The 27,916-nt window shown below is 43.0% G+C and overlaps 1 protein-coding gene across 1 annotated transcript in view; it reads left to right on the forward strand.

Annotated features, from left to right (window-relative positions):
* Window positions 1–27,916, forward strand: part of LOC108799052 (fer-1-like protein 4) — a 71,698-nt gene that overhangs the window by 6,587 nt on the left and 37,195 nt on the right. The window contains 12 exon segments of the mRNA XM_018570870.1: window positions 5,815–5,870; window positions 10,302–10,390; window positions 11,240–11,339; window positions 18,375–18,463; window positions 18,902–18,946; window positions 19,432–19,587; window positions 20,619–20,654; window positions 21,054–21,075; window positions 22,176–22,307; window positions 24,750–24,812; window positions 26,342–26,426; window positions 26,605–26,764. Coding sequence (XP_018426372.1) covers window positions 5,815–5,870; window positions 10,302–10,390; window positions 11,240–11,339; window positions 18,375–18,463; window positions 18,902–18,946; window positions 19,432–19,587; window positions 20,619–20,654; window positions 21,054–21,075; window positions 22,176–22,307; window positions 24,750–24,812; window positions 26,342–26,426; window positions 26,605–26,764 — 1,033 coding nt within the window.

The raw sequence follows: 27,916 nt of genomic DNA on the forward strand, positions 1-27,916 counted from the left end.
TATTATTTTCTATGTGGGAGCAGAGAACGGTGGGGTATTATTTTATATGTGGGGGCAGAGAATGGTGGGGTATTATTTTATATGTGGGGGCAGAGAACGGTGGGGTAGTATTTTATATGTGGGGGGCAGAGAACGGTGGGGTATTATTTTATATGGGGGGAGGCAGAGAACAGGGGGGAGGGTATTTATTTTATATGTGGAGGGCCACAATGTTCACATTGCTTTATCTTAATATTGTTGTTGTTAATATTTATTTTTGTAACTTTATTCTGCCTTCAACATTTAAAAGTGTAATTTCATAAGATAATTTAAGAGGGTGGGTTTAGGGGCGGAGTTAAGGCCGAGGCAGGGTTGGGGTTAGGTGGGGTAACTGGTGGCGAGTAACTCTTAAGGCCTGGCTAGTAGCTCAGGACTTGAAATTTTGAGCCCTGCCCTAAGGAGAACGATGGGGAAAAGCCTTAACCCCATAGTTCTCCTTTAACGCACCACAAAAATCAAACTTCTGCTATATGATGAGGGCTAGTCTGTAAATCTTTACTGTGCAGTACACAGCTGTATATGTACCTGCAGAAAATGTTCATACATACAGTTCAACCCTCAGGGCAGGATAATTATGGGATTAAAGACCTGTGTGAGTGCCACAGATTTCGCATGCGTATGAGCACAGAGAGGCGGCGTTGCAGCTCAGATACAGATCAGTGTGGTTTCCAGAAATGTTTGTACTTCATCATAGAGTACATAGAAGGGATCTGATGTGTACAGCAAACCTCTGTGTCATTAGGGATCGTTATCTCACACTGTAAACCCTGATGCTGGTGACACACATTGAGTCCACTGGCAGCCATAGAACATAGGAGATCTTGGAACAAAGAAAGAGTTTGTTCCATCCATAGAAAGAGTTTGTCCCATCCATTTTTCTGCTGCTAATACAGAATGCACAGAAAAATTCACCAGGATACCCCCTGGCTGGAATTTAACAATTTGGACAAGGGGACACCTAGAGGTTCATTTATAAAGGATCGCCTGGCACTGGCACCCCGAGATGTCGCTGGCATCTAGGAATTTATATACTCATTAGCGCCATCTAGGGGAACTAGTGACGTGCATGTGGCAGCTGGGAGGAACTTTTATTAATAAACCCCCTGCCACTTTAACCTGAAAATATATCTAAACCCAGACATAATCCTATTCCTATTTATTACACATAATCCAAAATAACAAACTAGGTGCCATATGTATGTGATTTCCAAAGACTGATGTACAAAAAAAATATTTAAAAATATTGCATTCTATTAGTACTGTTTACATTCAACCCCCTCCCCCCATAGACCAACATGGGTATTTTCATTTTTTTCCTACATTGCAAGATGTTCTGATGAGCAGGGGATTCGTGCACAGCTCCCCTTATGATCGGGCCTTAAAGACATGTATCGCTTCCAGACCAGGCTTATTAGGAGACTGCAGATCATAGGATAGGATTGGTTATTTTATTACAGATATGCAAGGTGCAGAGCAATGGATCAGTTCTATCAGATTGTATAGGATTATCTATGATGATGTTGCTTTTGTGGGTTTCCAGACAGAATATGATTAAACTTCGGCCAATGAGCTGCATAAAGCTATGGTTTTCTACTGTGCGTTGTGCCATATCTGGCATTAGTGAGGTGGTATTCCAGTGAAAGTTACAGTGACATGGAGATATGGATAATGACCTTCTTATTCTGCTGTTTCACATAAGTAGAAGAATAACCCGGCATGATCTCCAGTGGCTTTACTGTATTATACAAGATTATTTACCCTGGAGACCCAGAGAAACATGAAAGTTAAATAAAAGTATACATACAAGGCTCAAATTTCAGTCAATTCCGGCTGAATTTCCAGTTGCTTGAATAATCTCTAGAGTAACCCAGGGTCACCAAGCCACTATATTAAGCAACTCAGAACTTCAGCAAAAGAAGTTGAGCTCAAGTTTGTCCATGTCTCTCTATTATCCTATATCTAGGACGGGTAGCCTATCAGGCTTACTCCCTGTGTCTCTCTATTGGTCTATATCTAGGATGGGTAGTCTATCAGGCTTACTCCCTGTGTCTCTCTATTGGTCTATATCTAGGATGGGTAGCCTATAAGGCTTACTCCCTGTGTCTCTCTATTATCCTATATCTAGGATGGGTAGCCTATCAGGTTAACTCCCTGTGTCTCTCTATTGGTCTATATCTAGGATGGGTAGCCTATCAGGTTAACTCCCTGTGTCTCTCTATTGGTCTATATCTAGGACGGGTAGCCTATCAGGCTTACTCCCTGTGTCTCTCTATTGGTCTATATCTAGGATGGGTAGTCTATCAGGCTTACTCCCTGTGTCTCTCTATTGGTCTATATCTAGGATGGGTAGCCTATCAGGCTTACTCCCTGTGTCTCTCTATTGGTCCATATCTAGGATGGGTAGCCTACCAGGCTTACTCCCTGTGTCTCTCTATTGGTCTATATCTATGATGGGTAGCCAGTCAGGCTTACATCCTGTCTCTATATTGTCCTATGGGTAGCCACACAGGCCAATAGAAAGGTATGTAAGGTGTGAGGGGCAGGACTGAGCTCAGCTTGGCTCCAGGTTGGCTACTTCTGGCATTGTACTGTAGGAGGGGTCAGTTTTGTTTTAGGCATTATTTAGGGTCTAAGTTAGGTTTTGTTCGGGTATAGCATTAGGGCTTTTACTATCAGACTTAGGGTTGTATTAATTAAATATTCACTTGGCAATTCACCTACCGAATATTCACCCAAACATTCCACCAAAGGTTTGAAATGATTCATCCATCAGTTTCTGATGACATTCTGATTGGACTCTGAAAAAGCAGCAACACTCTAAGGGCCAGATTTAGTTCTCATGAGCCTGTAGGCAGAGAAATCTGAAAAAATAGTCTTTTTTTCTTGAGAAAGAACCCCCCCTACACCCACCATCCTGCTGCATATTCATATAAATTAATATTTGCCGGCTGCCTGGTGGGGACCAGGTTGGGGTGGGTCTTTCCCAAGGTCGCATTGGGAATATATATATTACAAACTGGTGGCACCCCTCGGTGGAGGGGGCCTGCAGGCAGATGCCTACATTGCCTAGAGGGAAATCCGGCTCTGAACACACACTAATAAGTTGTCAGCTCTATTCATTCCCAGATGTGCATACATCAGAGCCTGAATGGCTTACAGTTCTGCCCCTCCCTCATTAAGTCTGAGTGCTACTGTACAGGAGATTACAGGAGGCTCATACGAAGAAATATTCAGGTACTTATTCTAGTAAGTAAAAACAGAGTTAGAGTAAGTTGTCATCAGAACAGAAATAGAGTGGAAATCTTCTAATGGGGACACCTGTACCAGTAACAATTGATTTTAGAGAGATAGCCTCCCACTTCCTGTTGTTCTACAGGAAGTGAAAGGAGAACCTGACAAGGGTATAAACCATCCCCTACCCTATCTAACGTGAAAAAGTTTGGGCTTTAGACATACTTCAATGATTTTTTTTAATGAATAACTGGATTAAATAGTATTTTATATTCACACTTGAGTGTGAGCATTGTTAGGAGATTTTTAAGCTTTTTTTGTGAATTTTTCACCTGCGTTTCAGGATTGAGAGTTTCTGCTTTAGCCAATGGAAAGCCAGTTACTGCAGGGAAGAGATGGCTGTTAGGCGCTAAATCACACAGAAAAGAACATTACTCATGTTTTTCATCCACTTCTATTGAAGCTTATTGAGACAAAAACGCCCGACCCTGCCTGAAAAATACTTATGTACCTTTTCGAGCTACAAGCATCACATCGTCCATGTGTAAGTGGGTGCCTTTGAAAAGAATGGGATTCTTCATATTGCGTGTTGTCGCGTTTCGGGAAACGCTCAACAAAACGATCAGGTGTGAATGGGGCTCAAGCTAAAAAAAACACATATTTCAGTATGTATGATGGAGAAAAAAAACACCCTTGTTCTGGCAGACTGCAGCCGTTTGTGTGGTCCATTGTCCTAATCCACATTCCATCAAGGTTAACCGCAACAATGAGGAAATGAAACCCTCTCCATTAGAATGTTCTGTATGTTAGATAAGATTGTTAGAAAGATGCTCTCACAAATTCCCACTACCTTCTTCTATTCTTCCTCGTTCCATTTCTTCACCTCTCTCAGCTGGTATAACCAGTCTTTTTTCTATGTCGGTGACGAACACCGAACACACTACAACTAGAGATAAGACCACAGAGTGCACAGGACACCACTGGATTTCTGGCAGGATTCACAGGTTGTTTTTTGTTGGGACGAACAGGTATAATAAAATGCTTTCAACAAAGGTATATTTAAAACACCAGGGGGGGCAGACAGTAAATATGACTTTTTTGGGTATACATGCACTGTCACAAGCCTGGGCAATTCAAACGGAGGAATTGTTGGAAACAAAGTGCATAAGCAAAGGTAACTATCAGTAAAAAAAAAAACACTTGAATAAAAATGTGTACATCCAGAGCTACAGGCACCTGATGTTATATTCAAAACGTGACTTTTCCTTTACAGTCTAGGTTGGCCCAGCCCCCCACCCAACTTTGGAGCCTCCCTATTGGTCAGCTAGGCCTTCCATCACCTAAGAGGACCATTAGGGAGGCTTTTTGAGGCAGAAAGGTATGGGAAACCTGATAACATTTAAAGGAAAAGTCAAGTCAAGATATACTATATTGCCAAAAGTATTGGAACACCCTTCCAAATCATTGGATTCAGGTGTTCCGTGAAATTTCCTTGCTACTAAATATTCCACGGTCAATTTATGATGTGGGGTTGTTTTTCAGGGTTTGGGCTTGGCCCCTAAGTTCCAGTGAAGGGAATTCTTAAGGCATCAGCACACCAAGACATTTTGGACAATTTTATGCTCTGAACTTTGTGGGAATAGTTTGGTGATGGCCCCTCCCTGTTCAAACATGACTGCGTACCAGTGCAGAAAGCAAGGTCCATAAAGACATGAATGACTGAGTTTGGGGTGTATCAACTTGACTGGCCTGCACAGAGTCCTGACCTCAACCTGATAGAACACCTTTGGGATGAATTAGAGCGGAGACTGCGAGCCCGGCCTTCTCCTCCAACATCAGTACCTGACCTCACAGATGCATTTCTGGAAGAGCGGTCAAACATTCCCATAGACGCACTTCTAAACCTTGTGGACACCTTCCCAGAAGAGTTGACACTGTTATAGCTGCAAAGGGTGGGTCAACTCAATATTGAACCCTACGGACTAAGACTAGGATGCCATTAAAGTTCATGTGCTGTAAAGGCAGGAGTCCCAATACTTTTGTTAATATAGTGTAACTATCTTGTTATATCTTTGGATATATTGATCGTTTTGACGTGAATTTGTAATCTCCAGTTCTCCAATCTCCAATTCTGCAATATTTTAGCACATAGTCGGTATAAATTGTTCAGGTTTGTGGCAGGCTTACTTGTCTCTGGTTTTACCATAAAATCTATCTTCAATAATATTGTACATACATTGCATTTGATGTATTAATAGAAACTTGGGCTTTTTAAACTACAGGATGACAGTAGAAACAAAACACAAAAGACTCAATTCATAAAACTTTAACACAAGGATAAAGATTTTAATATTCGCCTCTAAACCCCAATGGAAAATAACTGTCACTTTATGGAACATAAGGACCTTTATCCTCGTGTGTTAGCTTTATGAATTCAGCTGAATGGCTCTTTTAATATATGCGCAATGATATGTAAATGGCAGTGAAATGTGTTGGTATTTGATATACATTGATATTTGCTTATCATACTCTTTCTTTTTAAAGGTTTCACTCACAAGACCAAGAAAGTCCACACAGGCCCAATATTTGATATTAGTGAGGTGAGTCCTTTGTTATTGGCGCTGGTCTTATTCAACGGCTTTTATAGGTGGACAGGTTCACAAGGCAGTAGAAGTGCATTTCTGAAATATGACTGGGGATGTGCAGAGAATAAAGTGATTTTTATAAATGGCTCTTTAAATGTTGGATATAGAAAATGGTAAAGTCCCAGTGAGGTTTGTTTTGTCATCTGTGTCCTATTGAGTAGATTTCCCTTCACGTTCTGTACAGTAGACACACCAGGAAGCAAGAAGACGTTTCTGCAAAGTCAGGGACACCCCAACACTGCAATAAATGGTCATATTGGACAACTTCTTCTCTATTCCTAGTCCCATGACAATCCTCACTAGGATAAAATGAGAAACATAAGGAAGAAAGAGCACCAGCATAGTGAAGCAAATTATTTTATTGTATGCATCAAAAGTCAAAACAGAACTCTACCCCTGCACTGTGAGGGTTAAGTGCTCGTTTTGGTTTAGGGGCTTAAATAAAGCAGATATACTCACCTGATCCTCAGTCCCGTGACAGCCAGCGCTCTTTCGATCTCCACTCTGGCTGTGGAACTTCCCTCGGCATCCTCATGCCTCATGCAGGTCAGTGGACCTGCATTAGGTGTGTTGACATCAGCGGTCTTTATACCACCAGTTCCCAGGGGGAGAAGAGGCTGAGGGGACCGGTGCAGCAGCCAGGTGGGACCAAGAATCAGATGAGCATATTTGCTATTTGAGCCCATGAGCCAAAATGAGCACTTAACCCTTGTAGTGCAGGAGTAGCCTTACTTCAAGGGTTAGTTATGTAATTCCTGCAGTTCTTCTTTAAGATCAAATACACTCACAAGGGGAGACCTTCTGGTGCACAACAAACAGGGTAGATCCGATGTTTGGCAATCCTTAAATCCAAGCATGGAAAGAACGAGCGATTACCCACCTGACCCAAAATATCCTTATTTTTTTTTAAAAAGTGACAGTTATCTTCTTATTTCTTATTTGTATTACATTTTAACAAGATATACAACACAGAGAGCACATTTCAGATAAACCAGAACATAGAACCAGAAGTATATATGATGTCAACAAAAGTGACAGTTATTGAGATTGAGTCCAATGAGATTGAAAAATTACAGTCACATGACAAAAATGAACATTGTTATCCTTCTGTCAAAGCTTTGTGAATAGAGTCAAAAGACTACACCAAAAGACAATGAAAAAGAGAATAAAAAAACACAAGAGAAGATAAACTATGACTCAAGATTGCTGTAACTGATATGAAGAGCATGACATATGAGACACGTCATGCTCATGTGAGATATCTGTCAGCAACATACAGAAGATCTCCAGGAACAAAATGAACTCTAACTTTGGTTCTCTGGTTCCTTGCTCCAGTCCCTATGTCCTGTAGAGATATAGGGGCTGGAGGATGGAATCATGATTTGTGGAGGGAGACACGGGCATCTGACACTCCCTGAAGTGTTGATTGCTGAACATTCTGATCGAGACTGGAGCAATGGAATGGAGCCATGGAACGCTCCGATGGTAGGTGACACTGGCCACCAGACAAGTGAGTATAAACGCTCTTCTAATGCGGGGAACAGCTGTTTCATTTGTTTCTTTCACAAGAATTTTAATTAGACAAAAAAAAACCGAAAGTATAGAATAAGGAAAGACGGTAATTTCCAATGACAGAAACATGAAAAAGGAAAGTATACATACAACATGAAACTTGAGCACCTATATAACAAAAGGTGCAAACACAATACTGTAGGTTCTTACAAAAAGTCCCATATACAGGTGAAACTCGAATAATTAGAATATCGTGCAAAAGTAATTGCAGTAATTTCTGCAAAAGGGGCCCAAACCAAGTGCTGAGTACATATGCATGCTTGTACTTTTCAGAGGTCCGATATTGTTCTATGTACAATCCTTGTTTTATTGATTGCATGTAATATTCTACTTTTTTGAGGTTGTGGATTTGGGGTTCTTGGGGTTTTCATGAGCTGTAAGCCATAATCATCACAATTATGACAAATCACGGCTTGAACTATCTTGCTTTGCATGTATTGAGTCTATCTCATATATTAGTTTCACCTTTTAAGTTGCATTAGTGAAATAAATGAACTTTGCACGATATTCTAATTATTCGAGTTTCACCTGTATAGGGAGTGGCATTGAGGAATCAATAATACCTTATCAAAAAAGAAAAAGGAAGGAAGGGGAAAACAAAGAATTTCCCCCTTTATACTGTCACCTCCGATGGGATGGCCCTTGAAAACTTTTGTGACTAATTGCAAAATGGCAAAATCCCCACAGGAGGGAAAAAGAAAAAGGAAATAGAAGAGCAAGAAAAAAAGCAAAAGAAGAGAAGATGTTAAAAAAAAGGTAAAGGGAGGGGGAAGGAAGGAAGGAAAGAGGAAGGGAAAGAGGGCAGGAATACCCCTCCCCCCCTGCATTCAGGGGCTGCGAATCATGCTCGACTTAAAGGGACAACAGAGGGTCTCAGGTCCCCTCCGGATACAAAATGGCCTTAACAATAGGTGAATCTTGTTAAAGTGACACTAAGCTCAGGCATTACATCTTAAAAATACATTCACGTACCTCAATTATTAACAAAAATGTATCCTATTTGTGTATCACTCGGCTGTAGATCCTCAAATCATCTCTGAATTGGTGATGACACTGTCCTTCCTCCTGGAGGGGGCTACTTTTGTTCCCCATGGTCCCTGTGTGTGTTGTAAAGTAGTCACCGCTCCAAGCTCACTCCTGGGATGGAGTGCAATCTCATGTTTAGTTTACTAATTTGTATTGAGATTGTATTCCATCACAGGAGTGAGCTGGGAGCGGTGACTACTTTACAACACACACAGGGACCATGGGGAACAAAAGTAGCCCCCCTCCAGAAGGAAGGACAGTGTCCGCACCAATTCAGAGATGATTTGAGGACCTACAGCCAAGTGATACACAAATAAGATACATTTCTGTTAATAATTGAGGTATTTGAATGTATTGTTAAGATTTCACTCCTGAGTTTAGTGTCACTTTAACTGTGTCTTGTTCCAGTTTTTTTTTTAATCAACTGACAGGGTCTCTTTAAGAAAATCATTTTCATGCAAGGTTTGCTTTACTTTCGAATACATTTTTAACATTGTAAATGTAATTCATAGATCTGTATTATTTGCCTTTTATTTTAACATTTTAGTGAAAATAAAACTAAAATCCTATCCTTTGTAGTAAGTACGTACTGGGGAATTTATTTTAAAGCAATACTCTTCATTTTCGGTGACACTTCCTCTTGGTGTCTAGCCAAGGTCTCACCCACCTGCAAAGCATGACATCGCCTTTGTGCTAAATATCATACTTTGAACCGTTTGTTTTTTTCAGACTGCACACTGTGATTTCTTGGTTTATTTGTCTAGTGGGTAGGTCAGTTAGTGACAACTTGTTAAAACTAAAATAGCCTCCGGTTACATTCCTTCCACTGTCGCAGAAGTTGCGTAATTCTGCAGCTCTCGGCTACCTGGAAGACCGAGCCGGTTGAACTACATACATTTTATAACCTCTTACCATTTTATCACGCTGTGGACTAAAGGATATCTATCAGGAATAGTTTGGTCTTTTGATAACTGCATGTGGTTGATACACAGAAAAATTTTAAAATTGTATAGAAAGCTTAACTCTGTACACACAGCTACATGTGTATGCTGTCGTACCTGCCAAAGGATTTGTAATTTTGTCCAGCCACTTTTGTGATTCATACACCTCTGCCAGACAGCAAAGACAGGAGGGTGACACCGCTTTCTTTCTGAGTTAAGGAACAGAGTGGTCTTGCTTTCCCTTCTTCAGTCTGGCCACTAGATGGGGCTAAAGGCACATCAGAAATAAAGATTTACAGAGTTATTCACAAAAGGGTGGAGGGCTTGGAGAAGGCAGGAGAAGGGAACAATATAGGACAACATAGCTGAACTGGAAAGTGGGCTGAATTAGAGATTTTTTTTCCAAATCAGCTATTTCGGCCTAGATTGTTCACTTCTCCTGCCTTCTCCAAACTCTTCACCCTTTTGTGAATAACCCTGTTATTTACTATGTTCATCGTTGCCATCTAGTGGTCATAATGTGGTATTACATGAAAAACATTCACAAATACACTCCCTTATAAGGAGACAACTAAAAACATTTGTTTTACACGGTAAATGGCCCTAAGAATAGTTTATAAATGGGCCCCTGTATGTTGTCTTTGCATTTGTACAGCGAGCAGGCCCAGTTAATTGGCAGGTGAGGATCTTTAACTCATTCCTTTGATTGTATAGGTATCTGGTGAACCTGCTGTACGCAAGGGGTGAAGCTTACCATAAACTTCCTTACACATAGCGTGTTTTTTTTATGATGTCAGAGTATAATGATTAATCGGCTCTAACATAATCTGATCGGGTTTCTTTACAGCATTTCAGATGGCCGCACTATGGAAAAATAGTGTCTGATGAGGTCTTAACTGTCAAGGTTTACAATTGCAGCAAAGTTTTCACGCACAGGTAAGCTGATGCAACCTTTTTCCTTATTTTATAATGGGAAGGTTTCCCCATATTGTATCCCTTTAAAGCATCGCAAGAACGGAAAAGCACCTGCCAGAAATCCAGTGAGCTCCTAACTTCCTGCTGTACTGAAATCCTAAGACGTGTTGTCACAGCTGCCCAATTCTCCCTTCTGGAACTAAAAAAAAACACTACCTCTCTTTACATAAGGGGGAGGAGTACTGTAGCGTCTGTAGGAGTACTGGGCACGGCTGATAACATTGGAATATCAATTCAGCAGAGGCATTGTCATGTAATTAAAGGGCCAATCCATTATAAGGATTTCCTACTCTCCATGCTGGATTTAAACAAAAATTATTTTATATAATGAAGAATGTATCAGGAGGAGCTGAAACACGCAAAACTTCCAGGTGAAAAATAACAGAAATTATAGCAGGGAGAGATGACTGTTTAAAGCAAATCAAACCTTAACCCTTGCAGTGCGGCTACCCCGGCACTGCAAGGGTTAACTGCTCATTTTGTCTTGGGAGCTAAAATAAAAAAGTTATACTCACCCGAACCACAATCCTTGCTTGCTCCCCCTCTGCTCCCGTAGTCTAAGGTCCCTGAGTCATCACATTCTATACCTGTATAGGACGTGAGGATGCCGAGGGACATTAACCCTTACAGTGCGAGGGTAGCCCCAATGCAAGGGTTAAGATTTGATTTGCCTGGAGTTGTGCTTTAAGTATCTATAGTATATAACAGCCAAGGAGTGACTCCATGCTCTACCTAAATATAACCTTTGTGTGCTAGGCCTTTTATAATTATTTTATAAGCCAATATACTGTACATGCTTTTTATTACCAGATTGCTGGGAAAACTTATCATCAGCCTTCAGCATCTACCAAAAAATGGCCGGCTGGGTCTCACAGAGGCTCTTGTGGATAAAAACTTTAGCGTCACCAGGGTAAGAGCTATTCTGGATTGTTCTGTACATTACAGGGAGTGTATAGTAGTTCAGAATATATTTTCCTGATTTTTTATGGTCAATAAATAAAAAATAAAAATAAAACAAACATATATATTTATATTTCCTGGCTCACCTCATGTCAGCATACCAATGGGTTAACTCCGCCCTCGGCTCCACCCGGAACCACCCCTTACTAGAGTATAAATTCCCCCCCCCATCCACTCTCCACATGTTCTTTTTGGTCCTCGCTCAGAACACCTGGGAAGATGGATGTAATGGGCCTTACCCTTCCCACCACAGGTTCAGCCTCTCCTGGGGGGAAGATCTCCTTGGGGTGGTAAATCCACTGGATGGGACATGCCTGGTGCTGGGCAGTGGGCCGAAGTTAACCCACATGGCGCCTGATATGGGTTCGGGAAGTGGACTGATCTCAGCTGCGGAGGTCTGATCTCTTCCCTGTGTACAGAGGTCGAAGTTTGCGTTCCGCTGTGGAACGCACGCGGTGGGGAGAGAGAGTGTGCTGGCATCTACTTCCTGCGCATCGTGCACTCCAATGTGGAGTGCAGGGTCCCTCCCCTTCCTGCCGGGGCCGTAATTCATTTGGCTGGAGGTGGAGGGGGCGGAGCCTTGGGTGATAGCGGCTGCGTTTCAGCATGGAATGCACGCTGCTCAACGAGCACGGGGATCGCTGGATGTGGGGCTGTCTACCCTCTTAAAGAAGGACAGAGGCAGATATTTGCCTAGGCTGCGCTCTATGGGTATAGAAGGACTGGCTGTCTGTTCGGCGCACACATGAACTGTAAGGGTGTTCGGCGGGCTGTTCATGTGTTTTTTCCCCCCATTTATGGGGGTGGGGTTACTCCTTTAAATTCCTATCAGACCTTAAGGGTCTGGTATGACTTTAAGGGGAAACACCACACACTTTTTTTTTTGTTTTTTTTACATGGGATCCCTCCTAAAATTCCTACCAGACCTTAAGGGTCTGGTATGACTTTTGGGGGGAACCCCACGCTTTTTATTTTTTTAAATGGGGTCCCTCTTAACATTCCTACCAGACCTAAAGGGTCTGGTATTGTTTGGGAGGGGGAACTGCACCCTTTAAAAAAAAAAATCATTTTTTTTCTTTAGAAATTTTAGTTTTGCTGGAGCAGGTTCTATACATTGTACAGATGTGCCACTATACAGGAAGGTTAAGGCGACCCCCCAAGCACGATATTTAAAGGAATTTTTCATTTTTATTGTTACCCTTTAATGTTAAAATCACTGCTCCTTTAAAAACTGTTTTGTTTTTTTTGCATTGATTCCTGTCCCCCAGGGCAGTACCCAGATCCCCATACCCTTTGTATGGCCAATAACTGGCATCTAAGCCTTCAAAAAGGGGGCAATTGTTTTTGAAAGTTTTGCCCTCATAGACTTGCATTGATTTCTAAGTTAGAATTAGAAGTTTTTCCATGTTCGAAAGTTCAAATTAGAACCGAACTCGGGGATGTTCGGCCCATCACTAGTTCAGACAGTTGTCGCCTGCAGGTTCCTGTTGGGCATGTGGTTCTCAGGCCATGCCTCAGAAGATATTGTGCTCCACATGCCTTAAAGAGGTAGCAGTGGATAAGTCCTCAGAATCTCAGGATGTAAAAGCTTACATTCTCTTGCACAGTACAGACTTGTCTCAGTTTTCTAGGAGTCCTCTCGGCTTTGATTCCGGCAGTGACTTGGACCCATTGGCACATGAGGCGCATCCAATATTCATTCCTTCATCAGTGGGACAAGAGGTCATTGGCCCAGTCAATCTTTCTGCCATACCTAGTCAGGAACAGTTTGAGATGGTGGCGCAATCCACAAAACCTAGCGAAAGGCAAGGATCTCCTTCCTGGAGATTGGATCACGATTACATCCGATGCCAGCCTGAAGGGTTGGGGTGCCCATTGCTTGGGACACCAGGTTCAGGCAAAATGGAAAACTCAGAGTCCGGGGCACTGGAATGCTTTTGAATTGCAAGCAGCGTTCAAATCTCTACAAGAATTTCATCATGTAATCAGGGGATGTCGAGTGAAGCTCCGCATGGAGAACAGGACAGCAGTGTCTTATGTCATGCGCCAGGGATCAACGAAGTGTCTCTCTCTCCTGAAGATTCTGTCAGTCCTGTTTCCTTGGGACGGAACAACATCTACATTACCTGACAGCCTTTTATCTGCCAGTTACAGAGAACCGGAGGGCAGACAGATTGAGCCGGGAGTTTTTGGATCCACACGAATGTTCCGTCAATCCATGATACCTTTGGCTTGATTTTTGAGAGTGGGGTGTTCCACAAGTACACTTGATGGTGTCCAAGTACAACACTTAGCTTCCAGTATTCTACACACGTTACTTTTACCAGAAAGCTCTGGGGCAGGGTGCTCTTTCACTCCCTTGGTGGTTCAGCACAATTTACGTGTTTCCTCCTATTCTGTTGATCCTACAAACACTTTGGAAGATAGACAGAGAAGGGGTTCTAGCCATCGCTGTTCTGCCTTGGTGGACAAAAAAGCCATGGTTCCCGCTACTCTTGGAGATGTTGGTGGAGCCTCCGAGGCCCTTGCCCTTGTTGAGGGATCACCTCCCTCCAGGGCGAACATGTCCACCCGAACGTGGCACGATTGAGTTTGACGGTCTGCAAATTGAAAGGCAACGGTTGCAGCAATTGCAACTTTCAGCACCAGTAGTCGAATCCCTGGTATGGGCCACCAAACCTTTCACGAAGAGCACTTATTATAAAGTCTTTCCATGGCAGCAAAAGAAGGCTGGCAGTTGGATAATCCAACAGTAGGAAACGTCTTGGATTTCCTGCAATCAGCTCTGGACTCAGGTTTAAGCCACAATACACTGCGGGTTCAAGTTTCCGCTCTGTCAGCCTTGACTAAATGTCGTTGGGCTAATCATGCTATGGTGAGGCAATTCTTGCAAGCCGCAATGAAGATTAGGCCACCAGTGAGGCCACTCTTTCCAAAATGGGACTTACCCTTAGTTCTGAAAGTGGTGTTGGACTCTCCTTTCTATCCTCCATCCTCATGTTCCTTATATCACCTTACCCTCTTGACAGTATTCATCACTGTTGTGGTTTCAGCCAGAAGCGTTTCGGAGATCTTTCTTGCCAAAAGTTGCCTCTCTGTTCCATTTCAACTGGCAAACTGTGCTCCCAATCCTATGGGAATCAGATCTGGCATTTAACGAGATCTGTGGCTACGTCCTGGGCAGCCTATGCTAAAGTCACGGCAGAGATGGTCTGTAGGGCAGAGACCCTCCTACCCCACTTCTGGCAATGTTCTATGCTTTTCTTCTGATGTCTTCTGGCAGATCATGTGACCTACTGAGTCTTCTTCCTCCTCGTTCCTTTCCCTGGAGTGGGGGTTGTGGATGCAGAGAGTGGTTCTGATGTGAATATATCAGCATAGTTTTCTGCATCTGTCAGTGCACACTGCAGTACTCAGGGATCAGGGCAATATACTCGGGGGGCAGGTCCATGTACTCAGGGTGCAGGACCATGTGCTCGGGGAAAGGGTCATGTATTCAGGGGACAGGGCCATGTACTCAGGGGGCAGGACCATGTACTCAGGGGGCAGGGCCATGTGTTCAGGGGCAGGGCCATGTGGTCAGGGGGCAGGGTCATGTGACCAGTACTCAGGGGGCATGACCATGTGCTCAGGGGGCAGGGCCATGTGTTTAGGGGGCAGGGTCATGTCTACCTGCAGCCACAGTCTTTCCTTACTCTTCCCGGTTCAGTGACACTGGGCATCATTCAGCTAGAAGCCTGGAAAAAGATGTACTGTAGAGTATAGCTCTGGATTGAAGGTAAGTATTGCAGACAGATCTCCTTTTTTTTAATCATTGCTTGAGGGGCATTAAAAAAAAATTCCGGAGTTGGTCTTTACATGTTTATTTATAAAAGAAAGATTTGATATACACTGTAAAATAAGATATAAACATAAGTTAGGAAAAATATGTAAAAAAAATATAAATAAAACTGACTTAAAAGCATTATAGATTCCTGAAGCCAGTAAAGTGACGGCAGAGGTCATTTTGTATCATCAATATACAGCCTTGTGTAATAAACAAGCTCTTAGCAACTAACTCTTTCTGTGATGAGTAATAACAAAGTCGCATGACTGAGCCGTACATGTGTCTTTTCTCCCACATAGCGGCACACCCCGTTCTCGCCTGCTTCTCCTCAGCTATAGGAACCTATCTGACTTGCTGGTTCTGCTTATTGCAGCAATAGATTGTTATTGCTTTTCTTTTCAAATTTCACGATGTTTAAAACCACGGCCATAAAACAACACAGCAGTACAGTACTGTGAATAGAAACTTGATAGACAGAGGTGTCCTTGCTATTCAAATGTAAATTCTGCTTTATTTTGTTAGCGGCATTGTGTATGGATTTTTGTTACCAATTCCAAAAACAATAGAATTTAGAATAGATGCATGTAGCCGGTCACATTTAACTAGACTTGTTTTACCATTTTGAAGATGTTTTACCGCTCGTCCAAATGGCTTTCTCAGTTCAGATTAGTAGCGGGAACATAGGCCTATAGACAAGTCAGTCAATTGAAGTGTATGTAAACAATAAACTTTTCTGATTTGCTTCCTTTTGGTCTGTTAAAGCTGAAGTGTATCGCACGCATATAATACCTAACTTTTCCCCACTTCGACTGATCAACATGCAACTGAAAATTTTCAATAAAATCATTTTGTTATATTTTTTGAGACTCAATGGTGTCATCAGTTTGGACTTTCTGTTGGTCTTTTCCCTGAGATTGTTGGAAGGGGTCGTCAGGCTCCTGTAATCTTCACAGCTTTCATCAACCTTGGGTGTTTTTATAAAGAATTATATGAAAGAAAACGTCCCTGGGATCCCATTAGATGTAAATGCTTCTCCCTGCTGGCCACTGGGTGCTGAAGACTTAACCTGTGCGGCTCTGGCCAGTGGGGGGGTGTTTGGGTTGCATGGTACCTCTGTCCGGAATCCCACCCAGCTCACTGATGTCAGTGGTTGCCAGCAGCTGGGTACGCCGGCCAGAGCATCCTACTCAGTGTACTGTGCAACCCAAATACCTCCCCCCATGTGCTCAGGGGTAGGGCCATGTGGTCAGGGGGCAGGGCCATGTGGTCAAGGGGGCAGGGCCATGTACTCAGGGGGGCAGGGCCATGTACTCAGGGGGCAGGCCCCCCTTTGGGCCTGCACTGCCAGTAACAACTTCTCCCCTGGAATTACACCACCAGCACCCCCACCCCCTGCCTCAGGTGAAGAGAATTGTAGGGACACCACTGGGCGGCAGGCACGTATAAAGGGATGCCAGGGATGTGTTTTTCACATACTGTAAAGCTTGGGAACAAAATAACAAAGTGATTGATGGCAAAGAAAGCTAATAATTTGGAGAGGGTGACCAATGACAAAAAAGATCTGGCCCAGTCTTCAATAGAAGTCTATGGTGCTTAGGCGGGTCATGGCAGCAAGTGATATTCGTAGAGAGTCTATACCCACACCCTATACCCAATTACAGAGCTTCTGTGAGAGGCATGCTTCTGTAATCTAATCACTTCTCCCCTTCTGGATGTGTGGAACTTTCTGACCCAGAACACAATAGCTCTCCATAAAATATCACAACTTATTTCAATGAACTATTTCATATTTGATGACAAATTCTGAGCCTAGAAGCACCCCCTAACGTGTTGGTAGCCTTCAAAGTTTATGTAAACCCTCAGGATGAACGTCTCGTTTGCTGCCTTTCGGTCTATTAATTATATCATTGAAAGTGTTTTCTTATATATGTGCAATAAGGAATAAAAACCCTGTCGTTCCTGCCTGCAATCCAGTGAGCTTGTAACTTCCTGTACTCTCTGTTTCTGTTGACTGTTATCAGTTATACTGTTCCCAGCTATCTCTGAGAACTACAGAACACCTCTCTATTATGTTATGGAGAAGAGGAGAGGAGGAGTTGTTTGTAGAACTGCTCTACAAACAACTGCTGCTGCTCCATAGATACAGGATAGTGAGTGAATGTTGTCACCCTAGGAGAGGAAATGTTTTAGTGGCAGGATCTCTAGGTAAAAATAAAGGGAAAAAGCCTGAAAAAAAACTAATGCAGCCACCACATCTAAGGATTGGTAAGCTGCAACATATTACTGGGGAACGGGGAGAGTTAGATATGCATTAAAGTAATAAAATATATTCTGTTTTGTAGCAGATATATACTGAACTGACAAGTTCACAAGGCACATGGTCTGCACATGTCATATTGCTATGAGAGTCTGCAGGAGTTTGCTCTGTGTGTGTGTTGTATATTTGCTTTCTGCAGATTCAATATTGTATTAACACAGTCCCATTGTCTGTCAGGCACTCTTTATTTCATTGTAGGGACAGTCTAATAAGAGTAAAGTGTTCTTGGGTTAGTCTTTGTGTGGTTTGTCCTTTGCTTGCAGAATTCAGCGGCTCCTGATTTCATCTGCTACACTTAGAATATTCACGGCTGCTCAATACAATGTCTTAGCTGAATATCTCAGCATGTGGATTTCAGTGTGGTGGGGGACACTGGATGTGTCTTCTGAAGATTATTCCTCTTTCTGAAGACTTCACATTAGACCAAAGAGTTTTGAAGCCCATCTCCGTGCATACCTCTCCCACCCCCTAGTGCTCCCCCTCGGAGGCTCGCCTGTTGTAGTCCGAAATTCTTCAAAATTTACCTTATTTTGGCAGTTCTCAATGCTGAAGAAAGGTTGGGCTGATGTGATAAATGCAGCACCGCCATCTTCATAATTAAACACTGAACCATGACACCCTGTACCCACATTGTGTCCTTAGTCTTCTGGGTTGCATTTCATTTAACCTGATATGCTGAGCACATCTATGGCTGACTCAAATTGTTGTTGTTTTTTTTGCTTTTCCACCTGCGGGCACTAGTTAAAAAATGCCCACAGTTTGTGTCAACTCATTATAGCATAGAAACACATCATTCTTCTGTTAACAGGCTTTTATGCTGTCTGTTCTACCTGTCTCTACAGATTTATGTTGAGTTGGATATTCGCTATCAGCCACCAGATGGAGCAGCAGGTTCCTGGATGCGAGATGACTTTTTTTCAGTAGAAGACCAGTAAGTTAAAACTTTGCTCTTTTAGCGCCTTTTCTGTGTGTAATATTTTTCTGAAAAAAAGTTTTTCCTATTTTGGAAACATAGTTTGTAAAGTTGTTGTCTAGTTGCTATATTTGTTTCCCCACTCCCTGCCAGGTGTGTGTGTGAGAGAGAGAGAGAGAGAGAGAGAGAGAGGGTAGAGAGAGGATGGCGAGAGAGAGAGGGAGGGGGGATAGAGAGAGAGAGAGTATAGAGAGATGAGAGGGAGGGCAGGAGGAGAGAGAGAGAGAGAGAGACAGGATAGAGAGGAGAAAGAGGATAGAGAGAGGGGGGGGAGAGGGAGGGAGAGGAAAAAACAAAAACAGTTTAAAATGTTTGTAAACTTATCACTTTTCCTTTTAAAGAGTTTGAAAGGTCTGCTAAGTTCATGAACATAATACTTCCATCTTTGTTTTACAGCTCAGATTACATTATTCGGAATGTGCACTTTGAAGAGGAGGATATGTAAGTATGGCCACTGTACAGTATTTACCCTAGAAAACAAACCTTGAGTTCTTCAGTGAGTTTCCATAACTTGCAATTATTTTGTACAGTGACAGACCTTATAGGACATGTAAATGAGCCTTTAAGGTGCCCATACGCTGGTCAAATTTGGTCCGGCTTTTAATCTGCTGGACGAAATTCGCACAATGTACGGGGCTGTCGGCTTCCTTTCTGCCGGCATTCCTCGCTCACCTGATCAAAGGAGCTGGCTTGAAAATTTTCGATCGATCAGAGCCTGCAGCCACTGAGCACGGTCGGGTCAGAATACAATGTAAACAGCGGGATTCCTCGATCGACGCGCTGTTCGTGTTGATGGAGGAATCGGGTAAAATGTTTTCATTCGGCCCACTGGTTGAATGAAAAAAATTGATAGGAGTATGGCCAGTATGGCATATGATTCCGACACACAAGGTATAAGATTATGTATCTCATCCTCTTGTCTTCAGTGAGGAAGCTGAAGTCGCTCGTAAGAAAGATATCGATTCGGCCAAAATAGGGAAGAAGCTGGTGAAAAGATCCGATGATGATGAGGACGATGATGACGATTCCTATGATGAATCGGATATTGAGATTACTGGGGTCAGCTTCACTCCTATACTGAGGTAACAGTGGCTTGAGTTATGTGCTGATTGAATGCATCTATGGCTATCAAATGTATATTCTTATGGGTCATTCCACTTAGAAATGACATTTTAGCTTCTGACAGATGCTGAAGAGATAAACTTCCTGAGGTTTTCTTATATCTCGCTGGGTCTTCATTGGTGAGATCTCTACACTGAGTTCCCAGGCCTCCACCTCTGTTCTGGGCATTATGAGGGGTTCACACCATCTCTGATGGATGGTTTTTTAAAATATATATATTATGGGGAATGTAACAGCAGGAACTGGAACACACAATGGTGGACTACACATGGCTACGCATCTACAAATTGCCTTGACTTCCCGTTAACTATTTTTCCTTGACAACTCCCACAGTTGTTCATTTTAAATGTTTGGACTTAAACCAGAGACAGTTGCAGTGGAGAGGCCCAGCCTACTGTCTAAGTAACCCCAGAAATACCATGTGTACCTTTTTGAATTTTTAGTGTCAAAAGCTACTGTTCCTGTAAATGTTGCATTGCTAAAGAAGAACTCCAGGCAGAATAAAATGTAACCCTTGCAGTGGGCTACCCACGCACTTCAAGGGTTAAGTGTTAATTTTGGTCCAGTGTCTAAAGTAACAAAGATATACTCACCCAATCCTCGGTCCTGTCTCTCCCTCTCAGCTCTAAGGACCTGTGAGTCATCATGTCTAATACAGTGTATTAGATGTGGGGACGCCGGGGGACATACCACTCCTGGAGAGGCTACATGAGCAGTGTGGGGGGGGGGGGCAGCCCCACTTCAAGGGTTAAGCTTTATTCTGCCCAGAGTTCTTCTATAAGGAACACTGCAACATTCACAGGAGCAGTAGCTTTTGAGTTCTTCTTTAATGCTGTTCCTGTTGATGGAACACACCCTGTTTTTGTTGTTTTGTTTCCCAAAAGTATATACAGTATCTATATCAAAAATAATAATGTATTTGAGACATTGTCATGCTGCTTGGATGCTCACCATACAAATTCATATTTAATTATTTTCATTCCTTTTGTAGTCGATGCATTGTTCCTGTGAGAGATTCTGTAGCAAAAACATACCCTGGCAGAATTTATGATTTCCTGGCCACTTTTCAGAGAATATGAATGATAACACGAAAACCTTTCTGTCACTCATGGGTAGTGTTTGGCTGAAGCCATTTATTATCAATCAACTGTGTTTACTCTTTTCCAATCATAATTACAACAGAAACTACCCAAATGACCCTGATCAAAAGTTTACATACCCTGGCGATAAATGAGAACCTTCACAAACATATTGTTTGTCCCAGCAGTGGAAAAGCTAAGTTTAAGCATCTACCTTGTTTTTATTAAACATCCTAAAGGCCAACTCCAGCCAATTAATTTTCTAGCTTACAAACTTTTACAAAGTTTTTTAGTTTTTACAAAGAGTAAAAAGTTCTCTGAGATTTTTTTTTTTCTGTCTCTATATGTCCTAGTCCCAGGACTTTTAGGGTTTTTTTTATCAGCAAGACTCCTCAGAATTACGCTTTACTCTTTAGCAGCTTTCCACACCTCTGGTGCGACTCCTCCACACAACCCTCATGTGCCACAGGTTCTCCAAGCCTCCTTGGCTGTTTTCCAGGTGCCTCCAACATATACACAGCAACCTGGCTCCCCTATGACTTCTGGGTGGAGTCCTCCTGACTCCTGAACACCTCTGTTCCTTTTCCCAGCTGGAGCCCAGAACATTAGCCAGCACCCTTTCCATAAGGGCTGTGCACAGGTGTGCAATTAGGTGCTGGCCACTACTAAAGTCCGGCACCAGCAATGGAGATTTCATCCCTCCCAATTCTCTCCGTGTTTCCCCGAAAATAAGACAGTGTCTTATTTTTTTTTTTGCACGAAATAAGACACTAGGTCTTATTTTCGGGGGATGTCTTACCTGGCTCGGGGAGGACTGGACGAGGTCCCGGAAGGCGGCGTGCTGTTGCCGGTCCCGGCGGATGTCGCTTCCATTGTGCGTGTGTGCGTGCGGGAGCTGCGGGCGGGAGCTGCGGCTGGCGTAATCTCCCAGCTCCAGGATCCCATGCAAAATCCAGAAATCCTGGAAAGAGCCACAAAGTCAGCTCTTTCCCAGTATAAGAACTTGCCTCCTGGAACCACTCAGCCCCTCTGGCTGAGAGTCCTGGGTGACTACAAACCCCCAGTGGGATTGCCACACAATACCACAATGTACTGTATATGTAAAAAAGGAATAGCTGGGAGGAGGTGAGCCCGGTCACGTGACCTGTCAAAGTTATGTGACCAGGTTAGCCTACAATCACAGCTTTCTCTCCAGCATTATGCTAAGAGAAGAGTCTGTGGGACACCAAAGGTGCCACATTGCGACCTGCATTGTATGAATATTTCTAAATACAGGCGCGGTGTGTAGCAAACGCTCCCGGGGCCGCTGGAGAGCAGATATTGGTATTTGCTCTAAGTTATTAATAGGACCTGTATTGTGCTATTTATAGTATTCAAAATGTACCAGTTTCCAGCTTTCTGACAAAGTAGCTTACAACAATTTTCAGAAATGTGTGTAGTGGTTCTAACCATGTAACATCACTTTGCAGGTTGCAATTACTATCGTACAAGCTCAGAAACTCATCGGAGTCAATATTAATCCAGTAGTACATGTGAAAGTCGGGGATGAAAAAAGACACACTGCAACCCAAAAATCAACAAACTGCCCCTTTTACAATCAGGTGGGTAAGAGGTCAACACTATCTCCTGAATTACTTTTATCTTATATATTATGTTATATTTCTGGGGAAGATCTACCACTAGGGGGGAATTAATAAAAAACTGGAGCAGATAGAACATGGAGCAGTTGCCCATAGCAACCAATGAGCTTCTCTGTTTTATTTTCAACGCCTAAATGACAAACTAAGGTAAGAAGCTGATTGGTTGACATGGGTACCTGCTCCAGATTCTGTCTGCTTCAGGTTTTATGAATTCCCTCTTTAGGTGATATACAGTATGTTGCATCTCATGGCCTACTAAACATTACTAAAGGTTAATAGGCTGTTCACTTTGCAAGGGAAGTATCCCATTAATTTAGTGAATGAGGAAAGGTCTGCTGACTACCATCAGCCAATCATGTGCAGGTAAATATATTGTTTTTTTTTTAATTTTCCTTCCACATGATTGGGTATTCTTTGCAAAGTGAAATTTCATCACATTTAACAAGCTAAGGAATACTTCCCCCGCAAAGTGCAATTTCCCTTGCAAAATTGAACAGCCTATTTGCCTTTATGTCTGGATCCGCCCAGCTGCGTGAGTGACAGCTGGCTCTGCCTATTTAGAGGCAGAGCCAGCTGTACCCGCCCCCTTCCCCGTTCGTTCCTCCAGTCAGCGTTGGAGGATCAGAGCGGGGAGGGGGGAATCCAGCCCCTCCCCTGTCACGGCAGAGGGCCGTGACAGGATCGAGAAGTGAGCGAACGCCGGTATATGTTCGCTCACCTCCCGATCTACTGAGCCGACCTGTGACAGTCTCATTGTCACAGGTCGGCTAGAACTATGAGGTGAGTGAAAAGCACTCATCTCATAGTTCTCCTTTAACCACCTCCCGTTCGCCGATCGTTGAAAGACGGCCGGACGGGAGTCTCCTGGATGCGGGTGGGCGTCTTTAGACGTCCTTCGTGCCCGCGCACGAGCAGGAAACCGCCTCGATTTTACAGCGATGGCCGTTTACATACAAGCGGTCCGGCGTCTGTAAAGACGCCCGATCGCTTGTATGATACAAGTGAGGGTGCGCCCCCCCCCTCCTTACCTCTGGTCACCGTCGCTGTCCCTGCCGCCGCCATCCCCGCGATCCCGGCATCCATCCGGTCCTAGCGACGTCTCTCTGTGCACTGAGAACGTAGGGAGATCAGGACCCGATCTCCCTCCGCTCTCCTCCCGGTCTCTGAATGCAGGAAGTGATGTATATACAGAAACCAGAGAGAAGCTGATAAAGCAGATCTGTGCTTCATCAGCTTCAGTGGGGGTCCCTAGGTGACATTAGGGGTCTTAGAGACCCCTGATGTCTCCATAAAGGGGACCTGTCACTGTAATTTGTTATCACATAGGGTACTTCTTAGCACCCTATGTGATAACAATAAAGTTAAGTGTAAAAAAAGTTTTAAAAAAAAATTGCTCACAAAAGAAATAAAAATGTACACACAAAACATAAAAAAACCACAAAATGTTTTTAAAGTCCCCCACCCCCACATAGATGCGCAAAAATGTGTTAGATGCGCCTACACTCAAAGACGACGATTGCTCCAATTATGCAGCACGTGTTACATAACGCCGCGAACGTCGCAATGAGAGCAATCATTTTAGGGCCAACAATCACTGATAACACTAAACTGATGAGCGGTAAAATCTTTTAAAGCGTCGCTTCTGACCAATTTTGGCTATGGTGTTTTTTTGCGATTTCGCGGGTGCGCGCAATTTTAGAGCTTGATATGTTTGGTGTCTATTTACCCGACGTGACCCCGACTTTTATATTTTAGCAAAAAATTGGGTAAAAATAAATGTTTCCTAAAATAATAAAAGGGGAAACCTTTTAAAAATCTAAAAATTTTAAATATTCAGTACTTTTTTTGTTATATAGTAAAAAAATAAAAACCCCAGTGGTGATTAATTACCACCAAAAGAAAGCTCTATCTGTCCCCAAAAAATGGTATAAAATTCATTTCAGTACAGCGTTGCATGACGGAATAAGCGTCAGCCAAAGTACCGCAGCGCTGAATACTGAAAAATGGCCTGGACAGGAAGGGGGTGTAAACACCCCGGTCAGCAAGTGGTTAAGGATTGAGGATCTACAGCCGAGTGATACACAAACAAGATACATTTTTGTTAATAGTCAAGGAACTTTAATGTATTTTAAGATTTAACTCCGGAGTTTAGTGTCACTTTAAACTGTAAAGGAAATTATATATATATATATTTTTTATTTTTTTATTTTTTTTTAACATGTATACAGTATATTCTAGTGTTAATGGATTATATAGGGATTATCTCAGTGTTTCATGTAATCTTCCTAAAATCTCAGAAACATACTTTGTGATCAGATATTTACACTCCGATATTTACACTCCGTGACATTTAAAATCTCTCTCTAAATAACGTTTGCAATATAAATTTGTCTTTTCCCATAGTATTTCCTTTTTGAATTCCTTGAAGCTCGGGATGTTGTATTCGACAAACTTATTGAGATATCGGTAAGTGTGTTCTGCATGATTATCTTAAATTAAAAATCATCTTCACTCAGAACGAAAAAGTTCTAGTGTAACGCTCCCCTTTCCAGTCAGTGCTTTCCCAATATAGGAGAACATTACCGGGTCTCCCTGTCTTCGGGAACGGGTCTTCCCTGTCCAGCACAGCCTTCCTGCAGGCAGGGCCTGGGGGAGGAAGAGAGCGCTAACATGGCCCACCCCAAGTATTTATCTCCTCCCCCAGCATGCACCACTGGTTCATTCAACAGTGATTGGCTGGGGAGGGATATATCTACTCCTAGCAATCCCATTGGCTGTTCTGTTCTATCACCAGGGCACACCCTGCAGTACCTCTGGCAGCAGACAGATGGCAAGCAATGATAAGATTGTTTACGGGGAAAACCACATTAACCGAACTACAAATTAGTATCAGACCACATACAATGTGATAAACACTAGATTTAATAACACCCTTTCCACTAGAACACTACACTAGTGTACATCCAGGGTTTCAGTGCTTTTTGTTTCTCTTGGAGTCATGTGATATCCATAGCAAAGTTGCCGGGGTAAGGTTTAGACACAAGTTTTCAATGATGAAATCGATCTGGGGAACCCCATTTTGTGCAGAGCTGCCTAACCTAGGCCATTTGGCCTGAACTAAGACCTCTTACCTACCAGCTAAGGATCCGTATTCCTTGCACATGATTGGGTATTCTGTGCAAGTGAAATTTCACCACATTTACCAAGCTAAAGAAAAATTTCCCCTCAGTGGCGGACCTAAGGAACAAAGGGCCCTGGTGCAAGATTTTTTTTGCCCCCCCAAAAAAAACCCCCCCACAAACACAGCGCTCTCCTCCCGCAGCGCTCGGCCGGTTCTCACTTTCTATCCTCCCCGCTGGGACACAGAGCAGCGCCCAGCGCTGTCATTATATGCATACAGAGCGTGCCGGTTACTATTTAAACCGGTGCACTGTGTGCAGCTTCTGAGAAGATACGCTATTAGCGTAGCGGGGAAGCCTGCTGCGCATTTTGCATCACTCCCGCTACGCTAATAGCGTATCTTCTCAGAAGCTGCACACAGCGTGCCGGTTTAAATAGTAACCGGCACGATCTGTATAAATATTATGGCAGCTGCTCTGTGTCCCAGCTGGGAGGATAGAAAGTGAGAACCGGCCAAGCGCTGCACACTGGCCCGTATGGCTTTCATCGTACGGACATGCCACAAACCCGAGCGAACGTTGTACGATGCTCGGCGGGTTTTCGAACATGTCCGTAAGTTAGAAATCGTGCGACCTTACAGTAGTAGAGGTCGCGCGGCTTCCACACACCTTACGATAATCGTATGAGCGCGGGATTTCCCGCGATTATCGTACGATTATCGTAAGGTGTGTGGGGACCTTAAGGATCCGTATCCAGTGCCTCACTCCCACCTCTACTTAGATTTAATACATGATCTGTGTCAGCTGATGTTTCTTTATACTGCAAGGAATAGCAGACCCTGAATCCTCTACATTGTTGTCTACATCTCTTTCCAGGTTGTTCATGCCAAGAGAATCCCAATTTTTGGAACAAACCTTGGAACATTTAAAATAGATGTTGGAACTGTCTATAACCAGCAAGGTACAGTAACTGGGCCAAACCCTCAATACAGTGACAGATAATATATTCTGATACACATGCTGCAAAATCATATTCTGCAGTCTTTTAGGAAACACGTATTTAAAAAAGACAACTTTTTTAAACATTTGCCTGGGCGCCAAATATTTATATGACCTATACTCAACCCGTTTTTCTTCAGATCACAGATTTCTACAGAAATGGGCAGTGATTACTGATCCAAAAGATACCCGAGCGGGTATAAAAGGGTTTGTGAAATGCAATCTGTCTGTAGTAACAAGAGGAGACCCAATGACTGCACCTCCGTCAACCACAAGCACCCAAAATGATGACATTGAAAAGTAAGTTTGCAATTTCTAACTGTACAGTAGTCCTAATTCCCCACTTTCCTTCACCATCATGAATGACGACAAACTGCACTTATTCACTGTAAAATGTTCCGCGGACACACCATGCTGAGCTGTGTTCCATCCACAGAGTGTTTGATGATGATAAAATTCCCTTTGAAAGACTCAATTCTAAATCTGTCCATGCAAAAATGATGTTTTGAGAACCAGTGAACACTGGTGGCTTAGATCAACCATTATCATTTTATATAAGCGCTGCGCAAACTGTTGGCGCTATATAAATCCTGTATAATAATAATAATATATGTGTGGACTCCGCAAGATGTTCCAGCACAGGTTCAATGACCAAAAATACTTGGTAATTCAATTACATGACATAGTTATGAATCATAAATACATAGGGGGGAATTTATCAAGGGAGTTGCTCCACTTTTCTGTCCTATCTCTTTAAGTGACAAATTTTACACATTATGTGCGCCTTATTTATCAATGCAGTCTAAGCCTTGATAATAAATGTCATTTTCGTTAGACATATAGGGGGGAATTTATCATAGCAATTGCGAGTGTTTGAACTTGCACGGTATATATTTGCACCAGATTTATGTTGCTAGTGTAATGTTGTTGATAAATGAGGTTTAATAGACTCCAGGAAAGAAGACTCGTAACTCCAGGCAAAAAGCTTAAAGGGGTTCTAAACCCTCCCGTTTTTTGCCTACATCTACTGCTATCAAGCAGTAGATATAGGCAAACAGTTTTAAAAAAACTTTTTCTTTGCTCGCTCCTGCCCGAGAAAACGAAACCGCTCGGGCGGCCGCAAGGCAACTTGGGTCGGGCGCATGCGCAGTTCGGATTCTCGGCCGGGAGACGAGCATAGACGCAAGGTAAATGTATGGACGCGTGCACCCGCATGCAGACACCACTGGATCGGAGAGACAGAGCAGTCAGCGCTGGAACGGAGAGCCGCCGCACCGCTGGAGGGACAGATGAAAACATCAGGACAGAAGAAAAAGATCGGAATAAGAGACATCATTTAAGGTAAGTGCTAACATTAACATGGGGGGAGGTGGGAAAAAATTTGTCTTTAATGCAGACATCTCAACTCTCCCGGAAGCTCCGGGAGTCTCCCGCTATTAGATAGCGGCTCCC

Source organism: Nanorana parkeri, unplaced genomic scaffold (assembly GCF_000935625.1).
Source record: "Nanorana parkeri isolate BGI_ZX_2015 unplaced genomic scaffold, ASM93562v1 scaffold1617, whole genome shotgun sequence".
NCBI lineage: Eukaryota > Metazoa > Chordata > Amphibia > Anura > Dicroglossidae > Nanorana > Nanorana parkeri.